The sequence below is a fragment of the Mauremys reevesii genome, linkage group 11, assembly GCF_016161935.1.
Source record: "Mauremys reevesii isolate NIE-2019 linkage group 11, ASM1616193v1, whole genome shotgun sequence".
NCBI lineage: Eukaryota > Metazoa > Chordata > Testudines > Geoemydidae > Mauremys > Mauremys reevesii.
The window spans coordinates 72305049-72328698 of record NC_052633.1 but is presented as its reverse complement, the minus strand read 5'-3'; the positions used below and the strand labels follow the sequence as shown (position 1 = coordinate 72328698).

Below are 23650 nucleotides of genomic sequence, written 5' to 3'. Positions count from 1 at the left end.
TATTCACCCACGAAAGCTCATGCTCCAATACGTCTGTTAGTCTATAAGGTGCCACAGGACTCTTTGCTGCTTCAACTGATGAAGCACATCAGCAATGTGCTTCAAATCCTTTGATCCAGGTCCAGGATTCTCATCATAAACTCTGCCATAAATCATAGTAAAGAGCAAGTGTGCATCAGTTGGTTTGCTTGAGAGTATTGCAGTAAGAAGCAGATCTGCTCTTAATTTTTCCCTTGGTAGGAAAATTTTAGAGGTTTTATACCGTTATTATGAATGCAGATTTTCTCTATTGGTTACTTCCAAGTAAAATTTTTGACCTACTTATTTTGACAGTGTCCCATTAAGATAAACATAGTTGTATCCAGGGAGAACCATGGAAATGGGTTTATTAGAAATTCAGGATTAAAATAAGTCTCAACGTTTTCCTTTATATGTTGGTCTATTGTAAGAAATGGAGTGTTCAGGAGAGATTGCTTGGTCTCGCTCTTCTTTCTGTATGGCATACATGCATTCATCTGTTTTAAAACAGATACGTTTTGGGAAGCCTGATACTTGAATTGTTAGGAGTAGTGATGTTCAGAGATGGCCTTGTTAAATTGTAGTGATGCAAATAGAAAAATATTATTATTAGTGCAGAACTATTATCCATCAGTGATTACTAACAAAAACGAGGGAGAGAAGATTCCTTGAAAAGTGGGAGTTCATTAATTTCTTTCATTTTAAATATGATTTAGAATGTCCCTAATTCTAGGAATGGAAGACTTCTCTAGGTGTAGCTGTTTTGATATAATGACTGTAAACTAGATTTAAATTATTTAAATGTATCGAACCATCATCCTTCATCCCACACAAACTCTTGGGTAGCTCATTACTGCTATTGGCTAATAATAGCTACATTTTTAACATCTTCAGTTGTGTGCAGACATTTACAATTGTGGTGTTACTGCACTCATATGGTACTGTTACCAATATTTTATGACAATTCTTGCAGTACTAAAGACAGGAAATGGTATGTTTGAACTTGCCAGTGTTTTTATCTTTAAATAAGTGAATTTACCATAACTTGATTTTTATTTTTGAGTTCAGTTTGATCAATGAGCAATAATAGATAATTAATATTTATTTAGAGCTCTGTGAATCTCAAAAATATGTCCCTTCCACCAACAGAAATTGGTCCAATAAAAGATATTACCTTACTTCCCTTGTCTAACTAATTTTAGGCATTCATGGCCAAAGGTCTTTGGATAATTTAAAAAAATAAAAATCTGGATTATATTTACTGTTTACATTAAACAGTCGTTTATACATTATAAACGTTTATATTTTATTATTTTCAACCATTTTTTAGTGTTCAGCATAAACCACAACTTAAAAAGACTGTGACAGTGAAATATTGAGCTGCTGTAAATCCCCGTTATTTTAAAGAAGAGAGAAGTTAGCTAGATGAACACGGAATCACTATTATCCACAGCTCTTCCTTTCCTTGTGTAAGGTGATGTTGGCATAAATGAACGGTATCAGTTGCAAATCCTGTAACTGAGGAGTCACCATACATATTTGTCATATTTGCTTCCTACTTCTGCAAAATTAACTTTATAACAAAATTGCATTTCACAAGACTGCTTGTCAAGGATCATAAAATTGAATCTTTGAACCTGGCATTCATTTATGCATAGGACCAATGCAGCCATTAATATTTAACTTTGATAACCTAATAGAGTTCTTCTACAGGGCTGACTACAGTGAATGGCATTCTATTAAAACATTAGAAACTCAGGTGTTTCACCTTTTGAAGGACTGATGGGGTCATTCATACAATTGTTTGACTTTATATTGTCCTCAAAGGAGGGTTATGCACATTTAACATGTGTTTCCAAGAAGAACTAAGTTTTAATATATGTAACTGTTCTCTCCCTTCTACCAGTCTCCCAGGCTTTCCCTGCTGTGCAAATAGCTTTAGTTATATGGAATATAAAGTCATGTGCATACATAATCCATTTAAGCAGTTCTCTAGGTTCTAGTGGGAGCTCTTCACTACCTATCTACATGAACGTTGCAGTAGAATTTGCCCTGAAGCTAGCTAATTAGTCCAGCATCAAGAAAATCTAGAGAGGAGTTCTTCATTATGTCACCGTTTAATAATCTTTTGTGTGAGTAGTGGGATATTATTTCTTTCCTTACACCACCTCCAAGTAGATTTATCTTTGGACCCATTTGGAGTAAATTACAGGCCAGTGTACATAGGAGCAACCACTGTGGTGTGGAGTTGAAGTAATGAAGGGTACGTTTCCCAACCACCGCCCAAAACCTCCAAACACATTACTGTCCAATGTTTGTCCATCTTAAATGTGGCTGTAGGACTAATTCTGACTTAGGGCTAATTCTAATTTTACCTAAACCAGTAGAACTCAGGGACACCGAAAAAGCAACACATTGGAACTCTAATTAGAAGAGACGGTTGCTACCGAACACTTGCTGATTGCTCTCAATGTAGTTTTTACATTAGGTTCACTAACTGCCCCATTGCCAGCCAGACTGGCTTCTAACTGTCCCTTCCCTCAAATGCAGGGCCGGCTCCAGACCCCAGCGCGCCAAGCGCGCGCTTGGGGCAGCATTTTGCCGGCAGGGCGGCAGCCAGCTCTGGCGGACCTTCCGCAGTCATGCCTGCGGGAGGTCCACCAGAGCCGCGGCTTCAGGGGACCTCCCGCAGGCATGACTGCGGAGGGTTCGCTGGTCCCGCGGCTCGGGTGGACCTCCCGCAGACGTGCCTGCGGAAGCTCCACCGGAGCTGCGGGACCAGCGGAACCTCCGCAGGCACGTCTGCCAGAGGTCCCCCGGAGCCGCGGGACAGGCACCGCCAGAGCGCGCCCCGCGGCGTGCCGCCCTGCTTGGGGCGGCGGGATTCCTAGAGCTGCCCCTGCTCAAACGTACTGAGGTTACCTCTTTTGTCTTTGAAACCTTGCTTGCCCCCTTTGCCTTAGAATGCTGCAGTTGCAGTGCTGGAAGAGTGAACCTAATGTAAAAACAACATTGAGAGCAATAAGCAAGTGTTCAGTAGCAAAAGTCTCTTCTAATTAGGAGTTCCAATGTGTTGCTTTTTCGGTGTCCCTGAGTTCTACTGGTTTAGGTTGGGGAAGAATGATACCCAGAGTAGATTCTTAACTTCGGTCTTTCTGTGCTACAAACAAAGGACTACCATAATAGTGCATCTTTACAAGTTGAAGATCTAATTTTTTCTCTCTCATTTTTCTAAGAGTTTTACGTGAAATAGCCTTTGAACCCCCTTTTCCTAGTTATCGTCTGCAGTTGTATCAAGGTGAATTGAATTGTTAGTCCTAATTTGTTGAGAAGTTGCTTTAAATTTTTGAAAAAAATTAAATTTTAAGTTCTTTAACAATAAAAGTTGTTTATTTCCTTAAGTCCTGCTTATGATGTTACTTCCTGGAAACAAATTAAATAAAGAATATGTTTGTGATTGCAACATGCTAGCCACAGCATCATTTATTTTTTTATTAAGCTAACTGTGATGAATGTGTGCCATTTCTTAAGTTTTTAGGAAACGTTTATTTTCCTAATCAATTTTTAAATGCAGCTTTCAAGTGAAACAATGATTTGAACTTCTAAAATGTCCTATATATGTTTTTTAAACAGATGATCAGTCTTTGAATTCAATCGAGCAGCAAGCTTTGAATTCAATCATGCAGGATTTGGCTGTCCTTCATAAGGCTAGTCGTCCTGCATTGCCAGTACAAGAAACAGGAAAACCAAAATCATCTTCACCCAAAAAACAGGTAATTTTCAGCATTCTTGTCTAACACAATGAACAATGTATATCATACTGTGACTTCTATAATTTTCCAGTTGCAAGACCAAAGTCAGTGTTAAATGAGTGTGGATGCTGCATATTTTTGAAATTAGTTACAAAAATGAAGAGTAGTGTTTCAGGACACATTCTAAACACGTGCACACTAAATGTATCTGGTAAAGTAAAGCATCCCCTTCCTACTCCCTAATTGAATTTTTTAAGTCAATAATCCGAGTGTTACACTAATTGTCAAGATCACACTTTGGTTTGGATCAGTCTTTTTTGCTGACTTGCTTGTAAAATAAAAATCCTAAAACAAGGTTTGCTGCCATCCCTTCTTTGAATTGTTTCTTTAGACTGAATTTAGTCATATACAACTGAATTGGACTATCCAGGTATTTAAACTGTCATATTAAAGGATGTTTGCAGTGGGGGAAATACATAGAGAAGGTATGAAAGATTTTTTTTTTCCATTTGTTTGACATTCGAAATACCAGGTCTTGTGAACTGTGTTTTTTCCCAGAGACACTATGGGCAGCTGGAGAACTAGTGGAGATGGTGATATTGCAATAGAGAATTGATAAAGATGAACAGTTGAGTTGGGGGAGGAGTTTTTAGTCAGAATGTTCAAATTTTATATTTATTTTAAAAAATTTCAGGGCTTCTGTGAGCTTCATAAAGAAGTAAAAAGTCACAGTTTTTCTCATTCATACAGTAGATCACATTCTGTATAAGGGCATGAGAATAGCATTGCTCATGATAATAATCCCATGGAATTAAATGGATGTTTGTTGGATTGCACCCTGAATTGGTGGTCTATCAAGACATTTGAATTTTTACATGTATTTGTATTAATCTATTTTATCTTCAGTATTTGGGAGAAGGCGGGGGGATCATTCCTTATTGATGGTTTAAAAGCCATAGATATTCCACTTGTAACAAAACAAGGAATTGTGATTGGAATTCTCCATTTATGAGCATAAATTTGATGTTGGTATTACTGAAACCTGATGGGTTGATTCACACAATTGCAATGTTAAAATGGTAGTACCGATTTAGGAAGGATTCAGCGGGCAAAAAGGGAGGAGGAGTGGCACTCTGTCATAAATGACATTATCTGTTTCTGAGTCAATGATAACTTGGAAGAAAATTATCTTGAATGCTTATGGATCAATATCCGAATAGATAAAGCACAAGATGGGGTACTAGTTGGTGTCTGCTATAGACCTCCCAATCACACTAGGGACCAGGATGACAACCTCCGTATGTACCTATTTACAGTGTGTAGGGAAAAGAACTGTGTGATCATGGGGAACTTCAGTTTGAGTGACATGCTGGAGTTCTCGTGCTGCCAGTATTAAAACAGCCTTGATATTCCTAAAAATTATAAATGACAGTTTCCTAACTCAAAAAGTGTTGCAGCCAATATAGGGGTAATTCTTTCTTAGACCTTTTCCTAACAGATAAAGAGGAACTGATTACAAAACTAAAAATTAATGGTAGCTTAGATACAAGCTTGTATCCTAATATACAAACACAATAAAGTCCAAACCAGTAATATGGGTACTTGGTGCTTTAACAAGGCCAGTTTCACAAAGCTGAAAACAATTATGAGCCAAATCAGCTGGGAGGAAGAATTAATCAGAAAACATGTGAATGATAATTGTGAATAATTTAACATCTTGCTAGCTGCCCAGAGAGTTATAATCAAGGAAGAAGGCTTTAGTGGCTTTAAAAAAAACTGACCTGGTTTAGAGGGGAAGTGAAGGCAGCTGTAAAGTGTGTGCATATATTAAGATATAAAAAGTTTTTTTTAAAATATATTAGGAACAAAATATACTAGATGGAAATGGTAGAATTATCAATAATAATGCAGAAAAAGCAGACGTGGTTCAGTAAATATTTCTGTTCCGTATTTGGGGAAAAACAGGATGATATGGTCTCATCATATGATAACACTCTTTAACATCCTCCAGAGATAATAGTGGAATGGAAAGTTGGCCATTTTTAAATCAACATACCCAAATAACAGGCATCCAAAATTTTTAAAAGAGCTTGCTGAGGAGCTGATTGGACCATTAATGCTGAATTTCAATAAGTCTTGGAGCACTGGGGAAGTTCCAGAAGACTGGAAAAAAACTAATGTTGTGCTAGTTTTTAAAAAGGGTAAATGGGATGACCCAGGTAAATTATAGGTTTGTCTGACTGACATTGATCCTGGGCAACATAGTGGAGTGGCTGATATGGGACTCCTTTAATAAATAATAAAAGGAGGATAATCTAATTAATGCAAATCACATGGGTTTAGGGAAAATAGATCCTGTTAAACTAACTTGTAATCTTATTTAAAAAAAAAAATCAATTATGGTTGATACAGCTAACAGTGTTGGTATAATATCCTTAGGGTTCTGTAAGGTGTTTGACTTGGTACCGCATGACATTTTGATTAAAAAACTAGAAAGATCTAAAATAAAAATGGCACACGTTAAATGAATTAAAAACTAGCTAACTGATCAGTCTGGAAAAGTAACTGAATTGGGAATCATTGAGCTGGTGTGTTTCTACTGGGGTCCTGCAGGGTTCTGTTCTCAGTTATTTTAATATTTCTGTTAATTATCTGGAAGAAGACCTAAAAGCATTGCTGATAAAGTTTACAGATGGCGCACAAATTGTGGGGCAGTAAATAAGGAAGAGCAAAGGTCACTGATTCGGAGCGTTTGGTAAAGTGGGCACAAACAAACCATATGCATTTTAATACAGCTAAATGTAAATTGGGTCGGCAACCTTCGGCACATGGCCCATCAGGGTAATCTGCTGGCAGTCCACGAGACATTTTGTTTACGTTGACTGTCCACCGGCACGGCCCCCTGCAGCTCCCAGTGGCCATGGTTCGCCATTCCTGGCCAATGTATGTTCTTTTCTCACACAAATGTTTAGTTTAGTTCAAAACCATCCTTTTGATCCTCATGGATTTCCGGACTTATCATATCTGATACCTTAGCAGAAGAAATAGTCTTCCACTTATCTGTTAGTTTCTGCCAAAATGTTCAGTAAGCAAGAAAAGAGTGTAATTAAACCTTATGGGCCCTCTAAAGATTAAACAAAATGTCTGAGAATGTTAAATATATTTTTATGGTTTTCTGAGTAAGAATTTGTCACCAACTAATAATTTATAATGGTTTCTATTATGGCCTTTTTTAAAAAATGTATAATTTATCTCTTTCATTACAGAATGATGTTAGAGTCAAATTCGAACACCGAGGTGAAAAAAGGTAAGACAGGAAAAGAAACTATTTTAATGCATTTCTGTTGCTAGTTTACGAATTCTATTGCTATTTCTCTGCTAGTGTCCCAAAGAAACCATTAAAAGTACTGGATAAAAATTGATGTACACACATGGCTTAAGAGAAGTAGACTAGTCAGCACAAATAAGCAGAAAATAATTTTGTTTAAATTATACATTTCTAACTGAAAGCTGTTAAATGTAGACCCCAAACTATACTTAACTAAAAAAGTATCTTATTAGCAAATGTCTTACCAAATCTCCTTCATACCTTAGCTTTTAAAATAGAACTTTCTAGCATAGATTAATTACACAAACTGCCTCACGTATAAGTAGATTTGTATATGTGGTCAGGAATTGTTGAAGCAATATCGTCATGGTACATGAAGTGAGTGCCAGATCTAAACTGGATCACCAGAGCTATTTTGTTATCAGTACAAAGAATTTTATAGGGATTACTGAGGCTACCATATTTGCCAGCCATCCTAGCTGGGGTCTGATGCTGTGTGTTGTAGTCACTAGCACCAATGATATATAAAAGGGAGCAAGTCTGATTTAAATGTTAAGAAAAAAAAGTTGATCATGAGGTCAAAGGAATAACTGACCCAGAGCAGTTTTAACACCATTACCAGAAATGTGTAGACAAACTCTAAATGTAACTTGCAGAGAAATGAGTTGAGCAATTCATGCACTTCCGCAGAAGGCCAGACTAATCAGGAGACTTCCTACAGCCCTAAGCTTTATTAAGTTCATATATTTGTAAGAGTGAACAGTGGGATTTAGGTTTTTTTTCATTGCATAGTTAGCTTTACACCCTTTTGATTAGCCAAGGAATTGTCAAATATGATTTACTTAGATGTAAATTCCAAAGAATGGACCTGATTCTTTAAATGCTCTCTCATGAATAACTTTATTCACATGAATGAAGTCACCAGGATCAAGCCCTACATTAGCAAGAAAAGGAAATATTTTGATTTGCCCTTCCTGTACTGACTTATTTTGTGGGAAAATCCTAACTGGCAATTCTGCTATAGGAAAGTCTTCTGAGATTTGTAACTGGGCTGTTCTGAAGTTTAGTAGAAACCAATCAGTTCAAATACAACTTCATGTTGGGGGCAGAGAGAGAGATATTCAAAAGCTTAAAAAGCATAATTAAAGCTAAGATGTATGACTCCATCTCCCCTATGTGGAGGTCTCCCACTCTCCTTCAAAGAGAACCCCATTTTTAACAATAGCAAATGCAACAGTTCTCTTTTCCTTTTTAAAAAACAAAATTACACTAAAGCCTGTGCTACTGGTTACCAGTCATTAGTGGCCTGTAAAATCTGTCAGTGCAAGTTCTTCCATGCTAATCAGAATGCAGTGTGGCCATCTTTTAAAATGGCTAGAAAAATAGAGCAAAGAATCCTGTGGCACCTTATAGACTAACAGACGTTTTGGAGCATGAGCTTTCGTGGGTGAATACCTACTTCGTCAGATGCAAGTCTCACCCATGAAAGCTCATGCTCCAAAACGTCTGTTAGTCTATAAGGTGCCACAGGATTCTTAGTCTGGATCTGTAAAAGCAGCAAACACGGCTACCCCTCTGATACTAGAAAAATAGAAGTACTCTTAGTGGCCATTACCAGACTTCACTGTGTCTGAAATTGTAATTGAAATGTATTAGCACATCATTCATGGAAGAGTGTTTTATGTAATGCAAAATACATCCTTATAGCTGCCTTTAAAAATAAGACTATTTCAGGCCAGATAGAAGGGATTTGGAGCTAATGCCCAGGTGATATTGGAGAGAGAAGGTGGGTGAGTTAACATTTTTTTATTGGACCCACTTCTGTTGGTGAAAGAGACAAGCTTTCACCAACAGCAGTGGGGCCAATTAAAAAAAAAAGTTAACTTATCCACCTTGTGCCTCTCATATCCTGTGATCAACATATCTACAACTGCAAACAGGTGATACTGGACAGACCAAGTCCAATATGCAGGTTGAGCTCTGATGTTCTGTGTAAGAACATGCAGATCCAAAGATACCAGGATTGTGTGGAACAGTGGACATGGGGTTATGCAATAAATAAATATTTTGAATGGTGCTTCTACATTGTTGTAAAATAGGAGGCAGAAAGGAGGAGTCCAAAGCTATTCATGAGTTCCTAAGATAATATATATGCCATTCTAAACTGATAGCCAAAGTCTTCTAGTAAGCAAAGTTCCAAGCTTGCTGAATGCACAATTGACTAAGGTGAGAAAGGAAAGAGACTTTCCTTAATGACCTAGCTTCTGTCCTCCTTTCCCCAAGAAAACAATGTTCTTACTGGTATGTTGGTTAATGAAGACCCAGATAAAAGGGACCATTAGCCATTGTTAATTTTCCAGTGTAATATCCATAAAATTCAAGTAGAATTTCTCTTCAGGATTTGTGGTTAATATCTGCCTCGGTAACTTAGAATAGAGATGAAGCAAAAGTCTGTTATATGGCCTTTCTGCTGAAATAATTTAATAGCCTCTATTTGAGAGATATTTGTACATAATGGAAGCTCTGAGAGTGACACACATTTAGGATCTTTTAGTTTTGGTGGCATTCAGCTAATAGGAAATCTTTAGTTTGAGTTTAACCCACATTTTAGAAAATTTTAAGAGAATTTTACCTAAAGAAACACTCAGTGTTGAGGGTCTCAGAAATTTAACTACATCATATCTTTCAAAAACGGAGGTGGGTGGATGGTATTTTTAAGCTCTCCTCCTGATTCTAGAAAATTTGTTAGCTAGTTAAAATGAAGGTGGTAATATTGATGTAATTCAGGGATTGGCAATCTTACAGAAGTGGTGTGCCGAGTCTTCATTTATTCACTATAATTTTAAGGTTTCGCATGCCAGTAATACATTTTAATGTTTTTAGAAGGTCTCTTTCTATAAGTCTATAATATATAACTAAACTATTGTTGTATGTAAAGTAAATACGGTTTTTAAAATGTTTAAGAAGCTTCATTAAAAATTAAATTAAAATGCAGAGCCCCCATGCCATAGGTTGCCTACCCCTGATGTAATTCTAACTCTTCTGCTGGTCAGCTCATTACTAGCCTACATCCTGTTTTTCTTAGGGCAGGTCTACACTACAAATTTACATCGGCACATCTGGTGAAGATGCTCAGAGCCAATGGACGAGAGCTCTCTCGTTGGCTTAACTCCACCTCTGCGAGAGGCAGTAGCTATGTCGGTGGGAGAAGCTATCCTGCCGTCATAGCTCTGTCTACGTGTGTGTGTGTGTTAAGGTCGGTATAATTACTTAATTTGGGGTGTGGATTTTTCACATCCCTGAGTGGCGTAATTATACCGAAGTAAGTATGTTGTGCAGATCAAGCCTCAGTGATAGCTGCCTCCACTGTTCTACTTCATTCTGTTAAACAGAAGTTATTGAAATTTACAAGAATCCTCCATTCTGGAATACGTGGAGCAGGATTCTGGAATATTTAATGCTGTGTGTGCTCACCAGAATAGAGCAATATGTAAGTTACTAAAGCACAGCTAGCAGGACCTAATTTTATGTCTGTGAGTGTTCCTTTAATTTTGACCACAAAAGATGCTTTTTTAAATTTATTCTGCATATTAATGTTCCAGAAAGGCAGCAAATATTTTGTAAACTGTTTCTTCTTTTTCCTGTTATAAGATTACTCATGGGTAATTCATTAATAAACAATGACCCTTTCAAATTAGTGAAAAAATTCTCCAAAAATTATTTTTTGTGTTACAGGATTCTACAATTTCCCAGGCCTGTGAAACTAGAAGATCTTGCATCTAAAGCTAAAGTTGCTTTTGGACAGCCTATGGACTTGCATTACAGCAATAATGAGGTAATATTCTGTCTTCCTAAATTGTCAGTTTCTCATATTTTAATGTATTAATGGTTTTGACAGCTGAACATTTCAAAACTGAAGTCCAACGTATTTTCATAATGACTGAAGGCCGCCTGATGCCCTCCTGTATAAAAAGCTGCAGATGGGCCAAGGTTAGTCACTTCTGTCATGAGTTTGCAGGGTTCTCCACGGCACCATTCCATCAGGTGAATGGGATTTGTCTAAACAGGGATAAGGCAGAGGGCACAGCCCAAGATTTTGTAGGGAGGCAGCATGCTCTGATGGATGGGACACCAGACGGAGGGTTGGAGGGGTGAATTTGATTTTTATTCCCAGCTTTGTCACTGACCTGCTATGTGACTTTGGGCAACTCATTTAATCTCTCTTTGTGCCTCCCCTTCCTTTTTGTAAAATGTGGGTGATATTTACCCTCACCGTAAAGTGCTTTGAGATCTAAAAATTAATATTATTTAAGTGTAAAATATTATTAGTATTGGGACATTTGAGTAAAGAGCCAGACCTCCTGTCTCATTTCTGGACTTAATTGTTTTCTTCCCCCTAGTTCCTCTGGGCAGCACAGCCAACTGGGGGACCTCAGAAAAATGGGTGCACCTGCACCACGACCCGCTCTGCCCACCCACCCGGCTCTCCTGCTGGTAGGAGCGCGGGGGTGGGGGGCAGCAGAGGGAGCTACTGCAGGTGGAAGGAATGGGGAGGGCCCCCACTTGCTCTGGCCCAGGGCCCCACAAAAGGATAATTTCCTCTGGGCATATGAATGAATTTTCTGCTCCTCTTGTTCCTCTTGAGTTAAAATGAGAAAGGAGAAGTGTGTTAGAAACAACCTACCACTGTTAAGCAAATAAATATTATAAACTACTGTTTACCTTTTCTTCCCTAACCATTTGTTTGGTTTTGTCCACTACTTGTATCATAATTAAGATCTTTGAGGTAGGACTAGGTATTTCACTAAGAGGGTGGTGAAGCACTGGAATGGGTTACGTAGGGAGGTGGTGGAACCTCCCTCCTTGAAGTTTGACAAAGCCCTGACTGGGATTATTTAGTTGGTGTTGGTCCTGCTTTGAGCAGGGGGTTGGACTAGATGACCTCCTGAGGGCTCTTCCAACCCTAATCTTCTATGATAGGACAGTCTTTACTGTAATTTATATCTCTACAGTGACCATTATGATGATGTCCCAATCCCTGATTATGGGTTTTAGGTACTAACGTAATACAAATACTAATTAATAGCTTAATTTCTGGTTTTATTCTAAAATGTCCTCCCCTCCCCCCCCACACACCCCATTTGATTGTGTTTTTCTTTTTGTAACATGGAGATTAATTGATTGCTAGATAACCAAATTTGCAAAATGTTTCATTCCTCAAACTTCATTACAATAGTTACTTGTGGGCAGGGAAAATCCATTGATATAGACCAGTATTGTGCAATTTCTTTATATAAACAGGAGATATTTCCATTCCAATTTGATTAAAATCTGGTTATGGGTTAAAAAATGTTAAATTATAAATTAAGTGGATTTTAGTTGGCAATTTGTGACCCTGGCCTAGGCAAATAATTAATTCAGTTCATGCCTTCCTAGTGTGGTCTGTATTTATCCCATGTAGGAATGTTCATATCTGGCACCCTTCCTTGAGTAATGTAATTACTTAATAGATAAGTCATTGGGGAATGTGTATAAACAACATTTATACACTGTTTTTAAAATTGTGTTTTGAATGTATATTATGTGACATGACAAAATACATAATGATGTAGAAAAGAAGTTATATGAGCTCTGTGGGGGGAAGGTACAGTGATTTATTATGATACTTCTATGTGAGAGAAGGAAGAAAATATACTAGAAGATGCTATACATTATATATTTTGAAATGGTTGTTACTTTGTAATGAATGCCTGCTTCATAATGCTTTACAGACTAGAAGGCAAAGTTAAAATTGTGATTCAAATTTAACATCATTTCCTGATTCTCTTCAGTGCCTGACTTAGCCATCTCAATGCTGCATTATCATAGTATTTTATGTTAATTAATTTACAAAAAAATGGTTGGGGGGGGGCTTAGTCACATACAGTATCGGGTTTATACCAATACTACTAATTTGTGTCCCTTATTAAGATTACTTTTTTTTTCTCTCTCCCTCTGTAGCTGGTGATTCCATTAACTACACAGGATGATTTGGACAAAGCTGTCGAACTGCTAGATCGTAGTGTTCACATGAAGAGCCTCAAGATATTGCTTGTAATACATGGAAATTCACAGGTACGAATTAGTATATTTATTAATGTCTAGATTAAAGAGTTCAGTGGGACACTGCCTACTTAAAGATTACACTTCTGTGTGAAATATTTATCTATTATTGTTACAAGTAACATCTAAGATTACTCAGAGATTAGAGAGAATGTTTTTCTGTTTGTTCAGTTTGATTACTTTATGCATGTAACATTTCATATTTGGTCAGTTTCACTGTATTCCCCTGGAGAGTTAAATTATTCGAGTTACCCTCTTTGTGTGGGTTTTTCATACAGCAGCAAAAGATATATTTTTTTAAAATAGGAAAATGTGTAAAATCACCAACATTGGCATGCAATTTCAGAGGCTAGTGCAGTATTTGAAACTGCTATTTAAACTTTTTTAAATTTAATAATTTCAAATTTTCTTTAAATAAAAATAAGTGTTCAAATGCATCTGTCACAACAAATGGTAACAGTGGAGATATAGTAGGTTTGTGTCATGTCCCACAATACCACTTTATGTGGACATTACTAACAGAATAAGGCCCTGATAATAATTTGCTCATTTGAGTTATACCACATTATAAATAAAAATAATTATTTTGTATCGTGATTCTTTCAAGCTGAAATCCAAACATCAGATCCTATGAGCTAAAAGAAAATGTGTATTTTTCTTAACACACACTGAAAATTGCAAGTTTGAAAAAAATCCTACTTATAACAAACATAATTTATTATTTCAGTGTAATTTAAGACGTGATTGTAGAAATGTTTGAATAAACTACTGAAGTGATAGGAAATATATGGACTTTGAAGCAAATTGGCTTCTTTTCCTTCAGCTTATATTATTTTAAAAAAAAAGGATATATTGCATGGAAACATTTCTCATAGCATAAAGAACTTTAGGAAATTTGTAGCATGTTTTTCTTTATTTCTTCTCCTTTCGGGGCTACAGAATTAAACTTATTTGTTATTTTAAATTTTTTTTTTCATTTTTAGGTTCCTGTCTTAAGTAACATGGAACCATTGACATCACTGGAAGATTTGGATAATACAGTGTTTGGAGTGGCAGAGAGGAAAAACAGGCTGTCTGTAATAGGTAAAGCAATTAATATTCCTGTGATTTTAAGTGTATGAGCTTTCATTTTAAATTGTCTGCAGACTCATACTTGAGAGAGTATCTCTATTAATCCTGATTGATTAGTTGATGCTATGTTTCTTTTATTGAGGTTTATTCATGCTGATGAGCTAGGTGATAATTTTTAGTTGTAAAAATCAAAGAAAAATTAAAGGTGAATTTTTTTAATTTGTATAAATGTTTAGTGCAGAAAACACTGACAAAACAAGAATTAATCCATAGTTGAAAGAACCCAGTAATAGAATTAGATTTGGGATATTAGCAAATGGGTTTAATTCTTTGTTCCCTAATGTTCATCTATAGATTTCTTTTTTATTGTTCATTTACAGACTCATCCCTTCTATCCATTAAAGTCAGTGTCAATACTCCCTTTGACTTCATTACATGCAGGATTGAGCTTCTGAACAAAGCCATCTTTATGTAAATGGCAATGCATTTTCCTGACTGTAAGATTCCAGTCTTAAAAATGATGTTTGATGATTTAGATTGTTCATGCTGCTTTTAAAGTAGCTCTAAGAGAAGCAGCTGTGTTACATTGGGCTAATTAACCTTTTCTCCAATGCACAGTTTGAAGTGTGAGGTTAACTTGTGAAATTTAATTATGTGGATTCCTTGGTTTCACTTCTTCTGTGGCTAAAGAATTAATTGAACAAGTAACATTTGTTTCAGTCAATTTAATTGTAAATTAAATTTTGATTTTGCACATCATGTAAGCATATTTTGCAGTGTGTATAGCACTATTACAAACAAAAGAAAATAGTGTGGCACTGTAACTCATCTGTGTTAAGGAGATAGTTGGATGCTTAATTAAATGCTTACTTTATTTTGGGATTGGATATTGAACCATCTTTTCTTTAAAATTTTAAATATGACCATATTAAATACAAATGTTAATGTGATATAAAGACCTGTATTTAGGTATCAATTTGTCACATCTGGTTTGATGCAGTTGAAATGTGCTTTTTATTTACAACATTCAGTAGTGCCAACTGCAAGGTTTAAAATGAGTCAGGCCACAAAAAATCAGTAAATACTCCATTCTGATGAAATCTAGATCCAGTCGTATGGTGTGCTGGGAATTAATGAATTATATGCCTGTGCTGTACAGCGGAAAATGGGGCATTCTAAATGCAAGATTTAGAACGCACCAGATTAACTTGCACGTTGACAGAGGCAAATTTTTATCCAGAGACAGATATGTAGATGGACACAATTCCCAGATTATAGGTTTAGAATTATTGTCTCTCTTCTAATGAAGTTAAGGGCACCAAAAATTGCGGGAGAAACACAGAATATTAACTACAGGTCTAGGAGTGTTTTGTAAAGGAGAAAGTGATCACAGCTGGCTCTGGGCCCTGGGAAGCCTATGACTGCCCTTAATTTTGGGTTAGTGAGGAATGTGAAGGAGAATTTCATATATTTTTAAAAGTAAGTTCTATCCTTAAAGATAACACTAATATATATTAGTTTATGTTTTCAATCTCTGGGGAGAAAGAAAGATGGCCGAAAGGCACCTTAAGATTCATCCCTTTCACACACTTTCATATAAGTAAATTAATTGGGGGTTTTACCCCAAAGAATCATTTTGCAACCCTTTCCAGAATACAAAGGGCAGAATACAAACTGAACTGTTGTTCTTGTTCTCTGCTATAAGCAACAATGGAAATTTTAATTTTAATCATGGAAAACTCAAGTATCTCAATACATTTTTTGAGTCCTTCAGTATATAGATTGACTCTTAAGCAGTCCTAACTCATGATGTTTAGTAGTTCTTAATTTGTCGTCTTCAGCCCTGATCCTGGAAGCTGCTCTGCACGAGCAGAGTCCACATCCATTGAGCAGGATTGGGGCTTTATTTTGTCACTTAATACATTTAAAAGTAATACATTAAATACATTAAATTTTAAGAGATGACATTAAAGTTTTAGTTGATGGTGCCCAGTTGTGTTTTTTTTTTTTTAATCCCTGGCCATTGAGAGTTCAGTACCTTGCAGTATCCGGCTCCATGAGAGCAACAGTCAGCTTTCAAAATTGTGAAATAAATCATGGTAGATGTAGAAGCAAACTTGGTGCTTTACAAAAAGAAAGAAAATACCATAGTAAGCTTTTTTGCAGGAAAGGATTGTTTTTAATCTCCAGTCTAAGCAAAGTGTTCTCCAATAAACTGCCTTTTTTTTTTTAAGGTTCTAATACCCGTGATAGAAGTTCACCTCCCCCAGGATACATTCCAGATGAGCTGCACCAGGTGGTACGAAATGGATCATTCACTAGTATCAATAGTGAAGGCGAGTTCATTCCAGAAAGCATGGATCAAGTAAATATATATTTTTTTCATTTCCACTTGATTAAATGTCACTGTGGGCATGGTGACTGACTGACCTACCAATTACCACCTCTCAGCTTTTCGGTTAATGTTTGTTTAATGGTTTAAGAAAGTGAAGTACTGTAAACCTAGTAAGCATTACCACCACCTTCTGGCAGGTGCACAGGGGCGTGTCATTCTGTCCCTCTGATCTGTCTGTTACTCAACTATTCCACCAGAATGAAGCTATTAGAATCTACAAGAAATCCCGCTCTCTGAATATCGGTATCCTGTCTGGATACTGATGGAAAAGGTGGTCGGGGTCTGAATAGCTCAGAGGATTGAAAATGGGATATGTAGTGCCTTTCAAATCTGGGCCATAATTATTTATCCTTATTACAGTGGTGCCTCATTGCCCCATTTGGGATCAGGACCCCCTACAGGTAGACTCTATCCTCACAAGTAGTAAGAGTCAGTACTTACCGTGAAGAATTTACAATGAGATGAGGTGAGAGAGGGTGGAAGAGAAAACAGAGACATAGTGTGAAAGTGACTTGTCAGTTGCACAGAAAGTCAGTGTCTGAACTGGGGGTAGAACTTGTATCTCCTGACCCTCAGTGCAGGGCCCTATCCACTGGCAACACTGCCTACCAATCCTCTGATCAGATCCAGCCCATTTCTGTACATAATAAAAAACATTACCATTGGCCTGCACAAAGTCAGTTGATGCCTTTCAGACGTTTCAAGTACACAGATGCTCACAGGGAATTAGAGACCAAGGATTGTATGTATGGCACTCCAAAATGTAAAATATTTATAGCACGTGCAATTGTAACAACCACCTGCATGAGTCCTCAGTAGTGTTTAAACCTAGGACCTTCAGCTCTATAGCATGTGCCTCTACCACTTAAGCTATAGGAATAACTCACTTAGCTGGTAGAAGTAGTAGACTGTTATCCTCTCTGGACCAGCCACTCAAAAGGGCATGTAACCTGGATTGTCACAGACGCAGCAAAAGACACACCTCTGACCCCATAACCATCTCCTTTCCAAATTTCAAGTTCCTTCTCCTGGAGCCATTTCTTTAAAAAACAAAAGGATTTTTTTTGAAACATTGCCACAGCTAACTATCCTTTAGTAGCCTAATTTTTTTGCTCATGTTTTCCAAAAAATTTCAGGCTGAGATAGAGACCAAGCAATTTTGTTAATCTAATATAGGTGTTGCAAACACTCCCTCTCTTTGTGTGTGTACTACATACATTTCTTTTAACGTAATTGCTATAATTTACTATTTCCTAAACACTGTAAATTAAATACGTAGATACAAACAATATGTTTGTATTAGGTGGGAGAAGGGCACCAGAGTGCTTTTCAACAAGCAGGACTCCATACAATATGACTTCAGCCACATCAGTTATAACTGCTGATTTTTATGAGCAGTATGTTGGGTTTTACGCTATAAAATGTGATGTAAACAACCATCAACCATAAAAAAAGATTTTCAGTCCCTTTCTTATGGTTATTTACTAGATGCTGGATCCATTGTCCTTGAGCAGTCCTGAAAACTCGGGCTCAGGAAGCTGTCCCTCACTTGACAGTCCTTTAGATGGGTAAGAACTACTTACATTCAGCACTTCTTTCTGCTGGATTGCTTGAAAGTACCTACCACAGAACATAGTAACTCAACCTTCAGAAACAATTTCTAGGTGTATTTTTTTCAAATGCACATACACTCACACAAAAGCAAGAACAATATAACTTACTGGGATTTAACTGCTTACTGATGCACAGAAGAGAAGAGTGCCATATCAGCCTGTTGTTTTTGAAGATGTGTGAAATTTAAAACATCAGTTTCTGGACTTGCTGCTTTTTGTTGCACACAGATTTATTGTAAATCTGGCCATTGCTGTCTTGTTTGTAAATTGAGTCTATTCCACAGCCATGAACTACTCCCTTAAACATGCATTTTAGATATTGACATAATCTGCAAAAAACTTCCATTCTACTAATGGGTTACCCAGCACTGTGCTTAATATTACTGCACAGATGATAAATCTGTGCAAACAGTCAAACATAAACGGGAAGGTGAGTGATAGTTGTATATAGTCATTGCAGATAAAGATCCATTCAGCACATAGGATTATATTGTTCGCACATATTTTACTGAACATTTCAGTTCCACCTACGTGCCCAAATATTATAAATAAAACAAAATTTGAACATTTCCCAGATGAACTGATTGTTTTTATTTGCTGATTTTTTTTATTCTTTTAATTTAATATTTTTTGTTCTGAAAGAACTCCATTGTACGGGCGAAACAAGCAGATACAATTAACTGTTATCTTGGTTTGGTTTTAAGTTTACTTAAGTTTTGTCGTTTTGTTCCACTCTTATAATATCTAAGTACTTAATTAAAATTATCAGTACACATTTATGAACCACAGATCCACCAACCTGAAATGGATGGTTGTTCCCATGTTGAACCAGTCAGACTGGCAGAATAGCCAGTCATAGTTGAGGTAAATTCCTTGTGCTTCCTTTCCTTATTTGATAAGGACATCATTGTGGAAGGACTTATCTTCCACGCATGCTGCAAAGTCCATCTTTTCCGGCATTTAAACTGATTGGGGATCCATATGTGGAGGGGCTGGAAACTGAAGGATGATCTGAGAGGCTCTCCCCATATGGTTGGGGAGAGGGCGTTTATTTTCTTTTGTGGGAAAGTAAAAATTAATCTATTTGAAATTGGAAGTTTGAATCAAAACTTTGTAATGATACATTTAAAAAACCCCTAAAATATACTTAAATTTTGTGTGATGGTTTAAGGTATGGGTAGACATCAGATAACTCAAATAAATAAAATTCTTCAACCCAGCACATGGTGCAAAATTTCTGCATTGTCATCAGAAATTAAACATGTCCATGCTTTCCCTTTGTGTTGTCTTGTAATTTAATTTGATTTGCTGTAGAGTTCTGTGATCATTCCAGTAATTAACTGTTGATGATTGAAGAGCTCATGGAGTTATAAATATCCATTCAAAAGTCTTGCTGTCTTCCTGTTCCACTCTGACAGGAGCCAAAAGTGGTAAAAGACTAACCTCCCATGTCCAAAGCACTGCAGGAACTTCTTCCTCTAAGCTGTTCTTACTGTCAGAACATCAACAGCACTCCTTTCCTGTATTAGCAATGCAGGGCTAGAAAAGGGTAAAAAATGTGGGGAAAGACATCAGTTCCAAGCTTGTTTTGTGCTTATGGAACATAGGACAGAGAATGGCAATAACAGGGGCTTCTGATCTGTCTCAGCTTCTCAAATGTTTATACCAGTAGAGAAAAACCGCTGTGTCCAGGAACACATGCTAAGTAGACTCAGAACTAGACTGGAGTCCCATGAGTCAAAATATTGGCACAGCAACAGGCATATCAGTCACTCTGAAATCTAGCTTGATATCAGGGGCATACGGAATATGGTTATCTTGGAGTTGAAGGTCAGATACATCTTAGACCGCAAACTTGAAGTTTCAGAGGGGTAGTTGTGTTAATCTGTATCAGCAAAAACAATGAGGAGTCCTTGTGGCACCTTAGAGACAAATACATTTATTTGGGCCTACGTGGGCTATAATCCACTTCATCATATGCATCCGATGAAGTGGGTTATAACCCACGTATGCCCAAACAAATGTGTTAGTCTCTAAGGTGCCACAAGGACTCCTCATTGTTTAAACTTTAAGTAGTTGGATTCTGCAAACTGTATAGTAGTTAAAGACTTTAGAGTTAAGGCATATATCTCTTCATGTCCATTTTTTGGGAAAGACATGAAATTGTAAGCTAATTGTCATCAAAGTATCACAAAAGGGTCTTTGAAAACGTTTGAGATTTGAACTTTCCAGAAGCTTGGAAGTACTTAGGGGCAAAAGATTACTTACTGGATGAATTCGTTTAGTTATGCGTATCCAATTAGAGAAGGAGAGAGAGATTACTATTCTTTCCAGTGGAAGGAAAGATTAGATGTTCTGTGGCTATTTATACCATGTTTAAGAAGATGTTTCAAGAAGCTTCTTGAAACTTCTCAGGAAAACTTGAATCCATAGATCTCCATTCCTCAAAAACATACCCTCATAGCGTTTGTTTTCTAATAAGAGTGTACTCAATTTCCTTAGAAGAAAATAGCTTTCTACTGCTGAATACTCTGCACTTCTATAGCAACTTTTCATCTGAGAATCAGTGCTTCGCAAATAGTAATTAATTTAGTCTCATAAATACCCCTTTGAGTTAAGTAATTGTTATCTCAATTTTACAGATAAGAAAACCTATGTATGGTATAGAGAGATTGCATCAGTGCTTGAAATATCCTTTTTGTAGCTGGTGTGTAAAAGGTTATGCACTTGATTTTAGGTATTTAGGGTTTTTACTAGGACTGTCAAGCGATTAAAAAAATTAATAATTTTCAAATATATTGATTTCAATTACAACATAGAATAAAAAGTATACAGTGCTCACTTTATATTTTTTATTACAAATATTCGCACTGTAAAAAACAAAAGAAATAGTATTTTTCAATTAACCTTATATCAGTACGAGGTTTCAATCTCTTTGTCATGAAAGTTGAACTCACAAATGTAGAATTATGTACAAAAAAAACCCTGCATTCTAAAACAAAATGATGTAAAACTTTAGAGCCTACAAGTCCAATCAGTCCTCCTTCTTGGTCAGCCAATCACTCAGACAAACAAGTTTGTTTACATTTGCAGAAGATAATGCTGCCCGCTTCTTGTTTACAATATCACCTGAAAGTGAGAACTGGCATTTGCATGGCACTGTGGTAGCCAGCGTCACAAGATATTTGTATGCCAGATGCACTAAAGATTCATATGTCCCTTCATGCTTCAACCACCATTCCAGAAGACATGCATCCATGCTGATGATGGGTTCTGCTCAATAACGATCCAAAGCAGTGCGAACTGATGCATGTTCATTTTCATCATCTGAGTCAGATGCCACCAGTAGAAGGTTGATTTTCTTTTTTGGTGGTTTGGGTTCTGTAATTTCCACATCAGAGTGTTCTTTTAAGACTTCTGAAAACATCTCCATGCCTCATCCCTCTCAGATTTTAGAAGGCACTTCAGATTCTTAAATCTTGGGTTGAGTGCTGTAGCTATCTTTAGAAATTTCACATTGGTATCTTCTTTACATTTTGTCAAATTTGCAGTGAAAGTATTCTTAAAATGAACAACATGTGCTCGGTCATCATCCAAAACTGCTATCACATGAAATATATGGCAGAATGCAGGTAAAACAAAGCAGGAGACATACAGTTCTCCCCCAAGGACTTCAGTCACAAATTTAATTGACACATTTTTTTAATGAGCGTCATCAGCACGAAAGCATGTCCTCCGGAATGGTGACTGAAACATGAAGGGGCATATGAATGTTTAGCATATCTGGCACGTAAATACCTTGCAACAGCAGCTACAGAAGTACCATGTGAACGCCTCTTCTCACTTTCAGGTGACATTGTAAACAAGAAGTGAGCAGCATTATATACTGTAAATTTAAACTTTTTTCTCTTAGCGATTGGCTGAACAAGTAGTAGTACTGAGTGGACTTGTAGGCTCTAAAGTTTCACTTTTTTTTTTTTTAGTGCAGTTATGTAACCAAAAAAAACTACATTTGTAAGGTGCAGTTTCATGATAAAGTGATTGCACTACAATACTGGTATGAGGTTAATTGAAAAATACTATTGTTTTATACAGGGCAAATATTTGTAATAAAAAAATAATATAAGATGAGCACTGTACACTTTGTATTCTGTGTTGTAATTGAAATCGATATATTTGAAAATGTAGTAAAACACCCAAAATATTTAATAAATTTCAATTGGTATTCTGTTTAACAGTGCGATTAATTTTTTTGAGTTAATCACATGAGTTAACTGCGATTAATCAACAGCCTTAGTTTTTACCCTTTTTTAATGATTGCCTAATTTTTTATTTTTCTTCTAAGAAAACAAATGTAACCTTGATTGGTAAACTGAAAGCATCCTATGAAAACATTTCTTGCTTAGAAATGTTTTGACTTGCCTCAACCAATCCAGAGACCCTCTTGTCATCCTCATTTAGTTTGCCTCTTTCTTTATTCGAGGACTCCTAACAGGGGTTTAGGCTTGTGTCTCCATTTCTGCTTCTGTTGCCTACTAGAGAAATTCTTATCTGGAAAAGGAAGATGCTGGGGTGGTATGGTTATGGAAGTGCTCTACTGCAATTGGTTGTTCTGTCTGACTGGAATCCCATCCATTCCTGTGTGGTGGCTGGGAGTTACATAAAGACAAATTTCTAGGTAAGAAATTATTTGACCACATGAAACACCCTTAATTGCTTTTTAAAGTTTTTTATGAAATCACTTGAGCTTCACAGAAGGAAAAAGGAAATCCAAGAGTTGCAAGAGATTCTGCATTTCTTTGGCAAAAATATTTAAACAGGCTACAAAAATTCATGATAAATTAATATCCTGTAACTGATGTTTTGATTTTGTTTATCCATGAAGGTGCAAGGCACGAGCTCCTGTGTGGCTTCATTGGCACTGCTTTGTGTCTACTAATAGACTGTACTTATGAGCAGTGCCATTCGTTTCCTCCCTATCCCAAGCAAGATCCATCCATTGTAATTGATATCTACGAGCTTTGGTATTTCAAAGTTGGGTCCCATTCAGGTTTACAAGTGCAGGAGACTGGGATAGCACATACTTTGCTGTGTAATTCAACAATTATAAAACAGTAAGACTTAAGTGCTTGCCTGACTACTCTGACTCTCCAGTAACAGAGCATCTGAAATGTTGTCTTACACTTCTAGAGATAGCTACCCCAAATCTCGGATGCCACGAGCACAGAGCTATCCAGATAACCACCAGGAGTTTTCAGGTAGGTAAAACTACTGGGCCCATTTTGTCTTATCAGATACATTCAGCTGTAAGTAACATGTCTCAGGATGCATGTACCTAGTATATGTGATGTTTCCTTGGGGTACCCAGGGT

General features: G+C 36.8%; 1 protein-coding gene across 1 annotated transcript in view; it reads left to right on the top strand.

Moving 5' to 3' along the window:
- The window catches only part of MAP3K2 (mitogen-activated protein kinase kinase kinase 2), an 88621-nt gene that overhangs the window by 41523 nt on the left and 23448 nt on the right, over positions 1-23650 (top strand). The window contains exons 3-10 of the mRNA XM_039494804.1: positions 3652-3791; positions 7037-7077; positions 10834-10933; positions 13099-13212; positions 14184-14283; positions 16506-16636; positions 18155-18234; positions 23470-23537. Coding sequence (XP_039350738.1) covers positions 3652-3791; positions 7037-7077; positions 10834-10933; positions 13099-13212; positions 14184-14283; positions 16506-16636; positions 18155-18234; positions 23470-23537 — 774 coding nt within the window. The remainder of the gene's footprint in view (positions 1-3651; positions 3792-7036; positions 7078-10833; positions 10934-13098; positions 13213-14183; positions 14284-16505; positions 16637-18154; positions 18235-23469; positions 23538-23650) is intronic.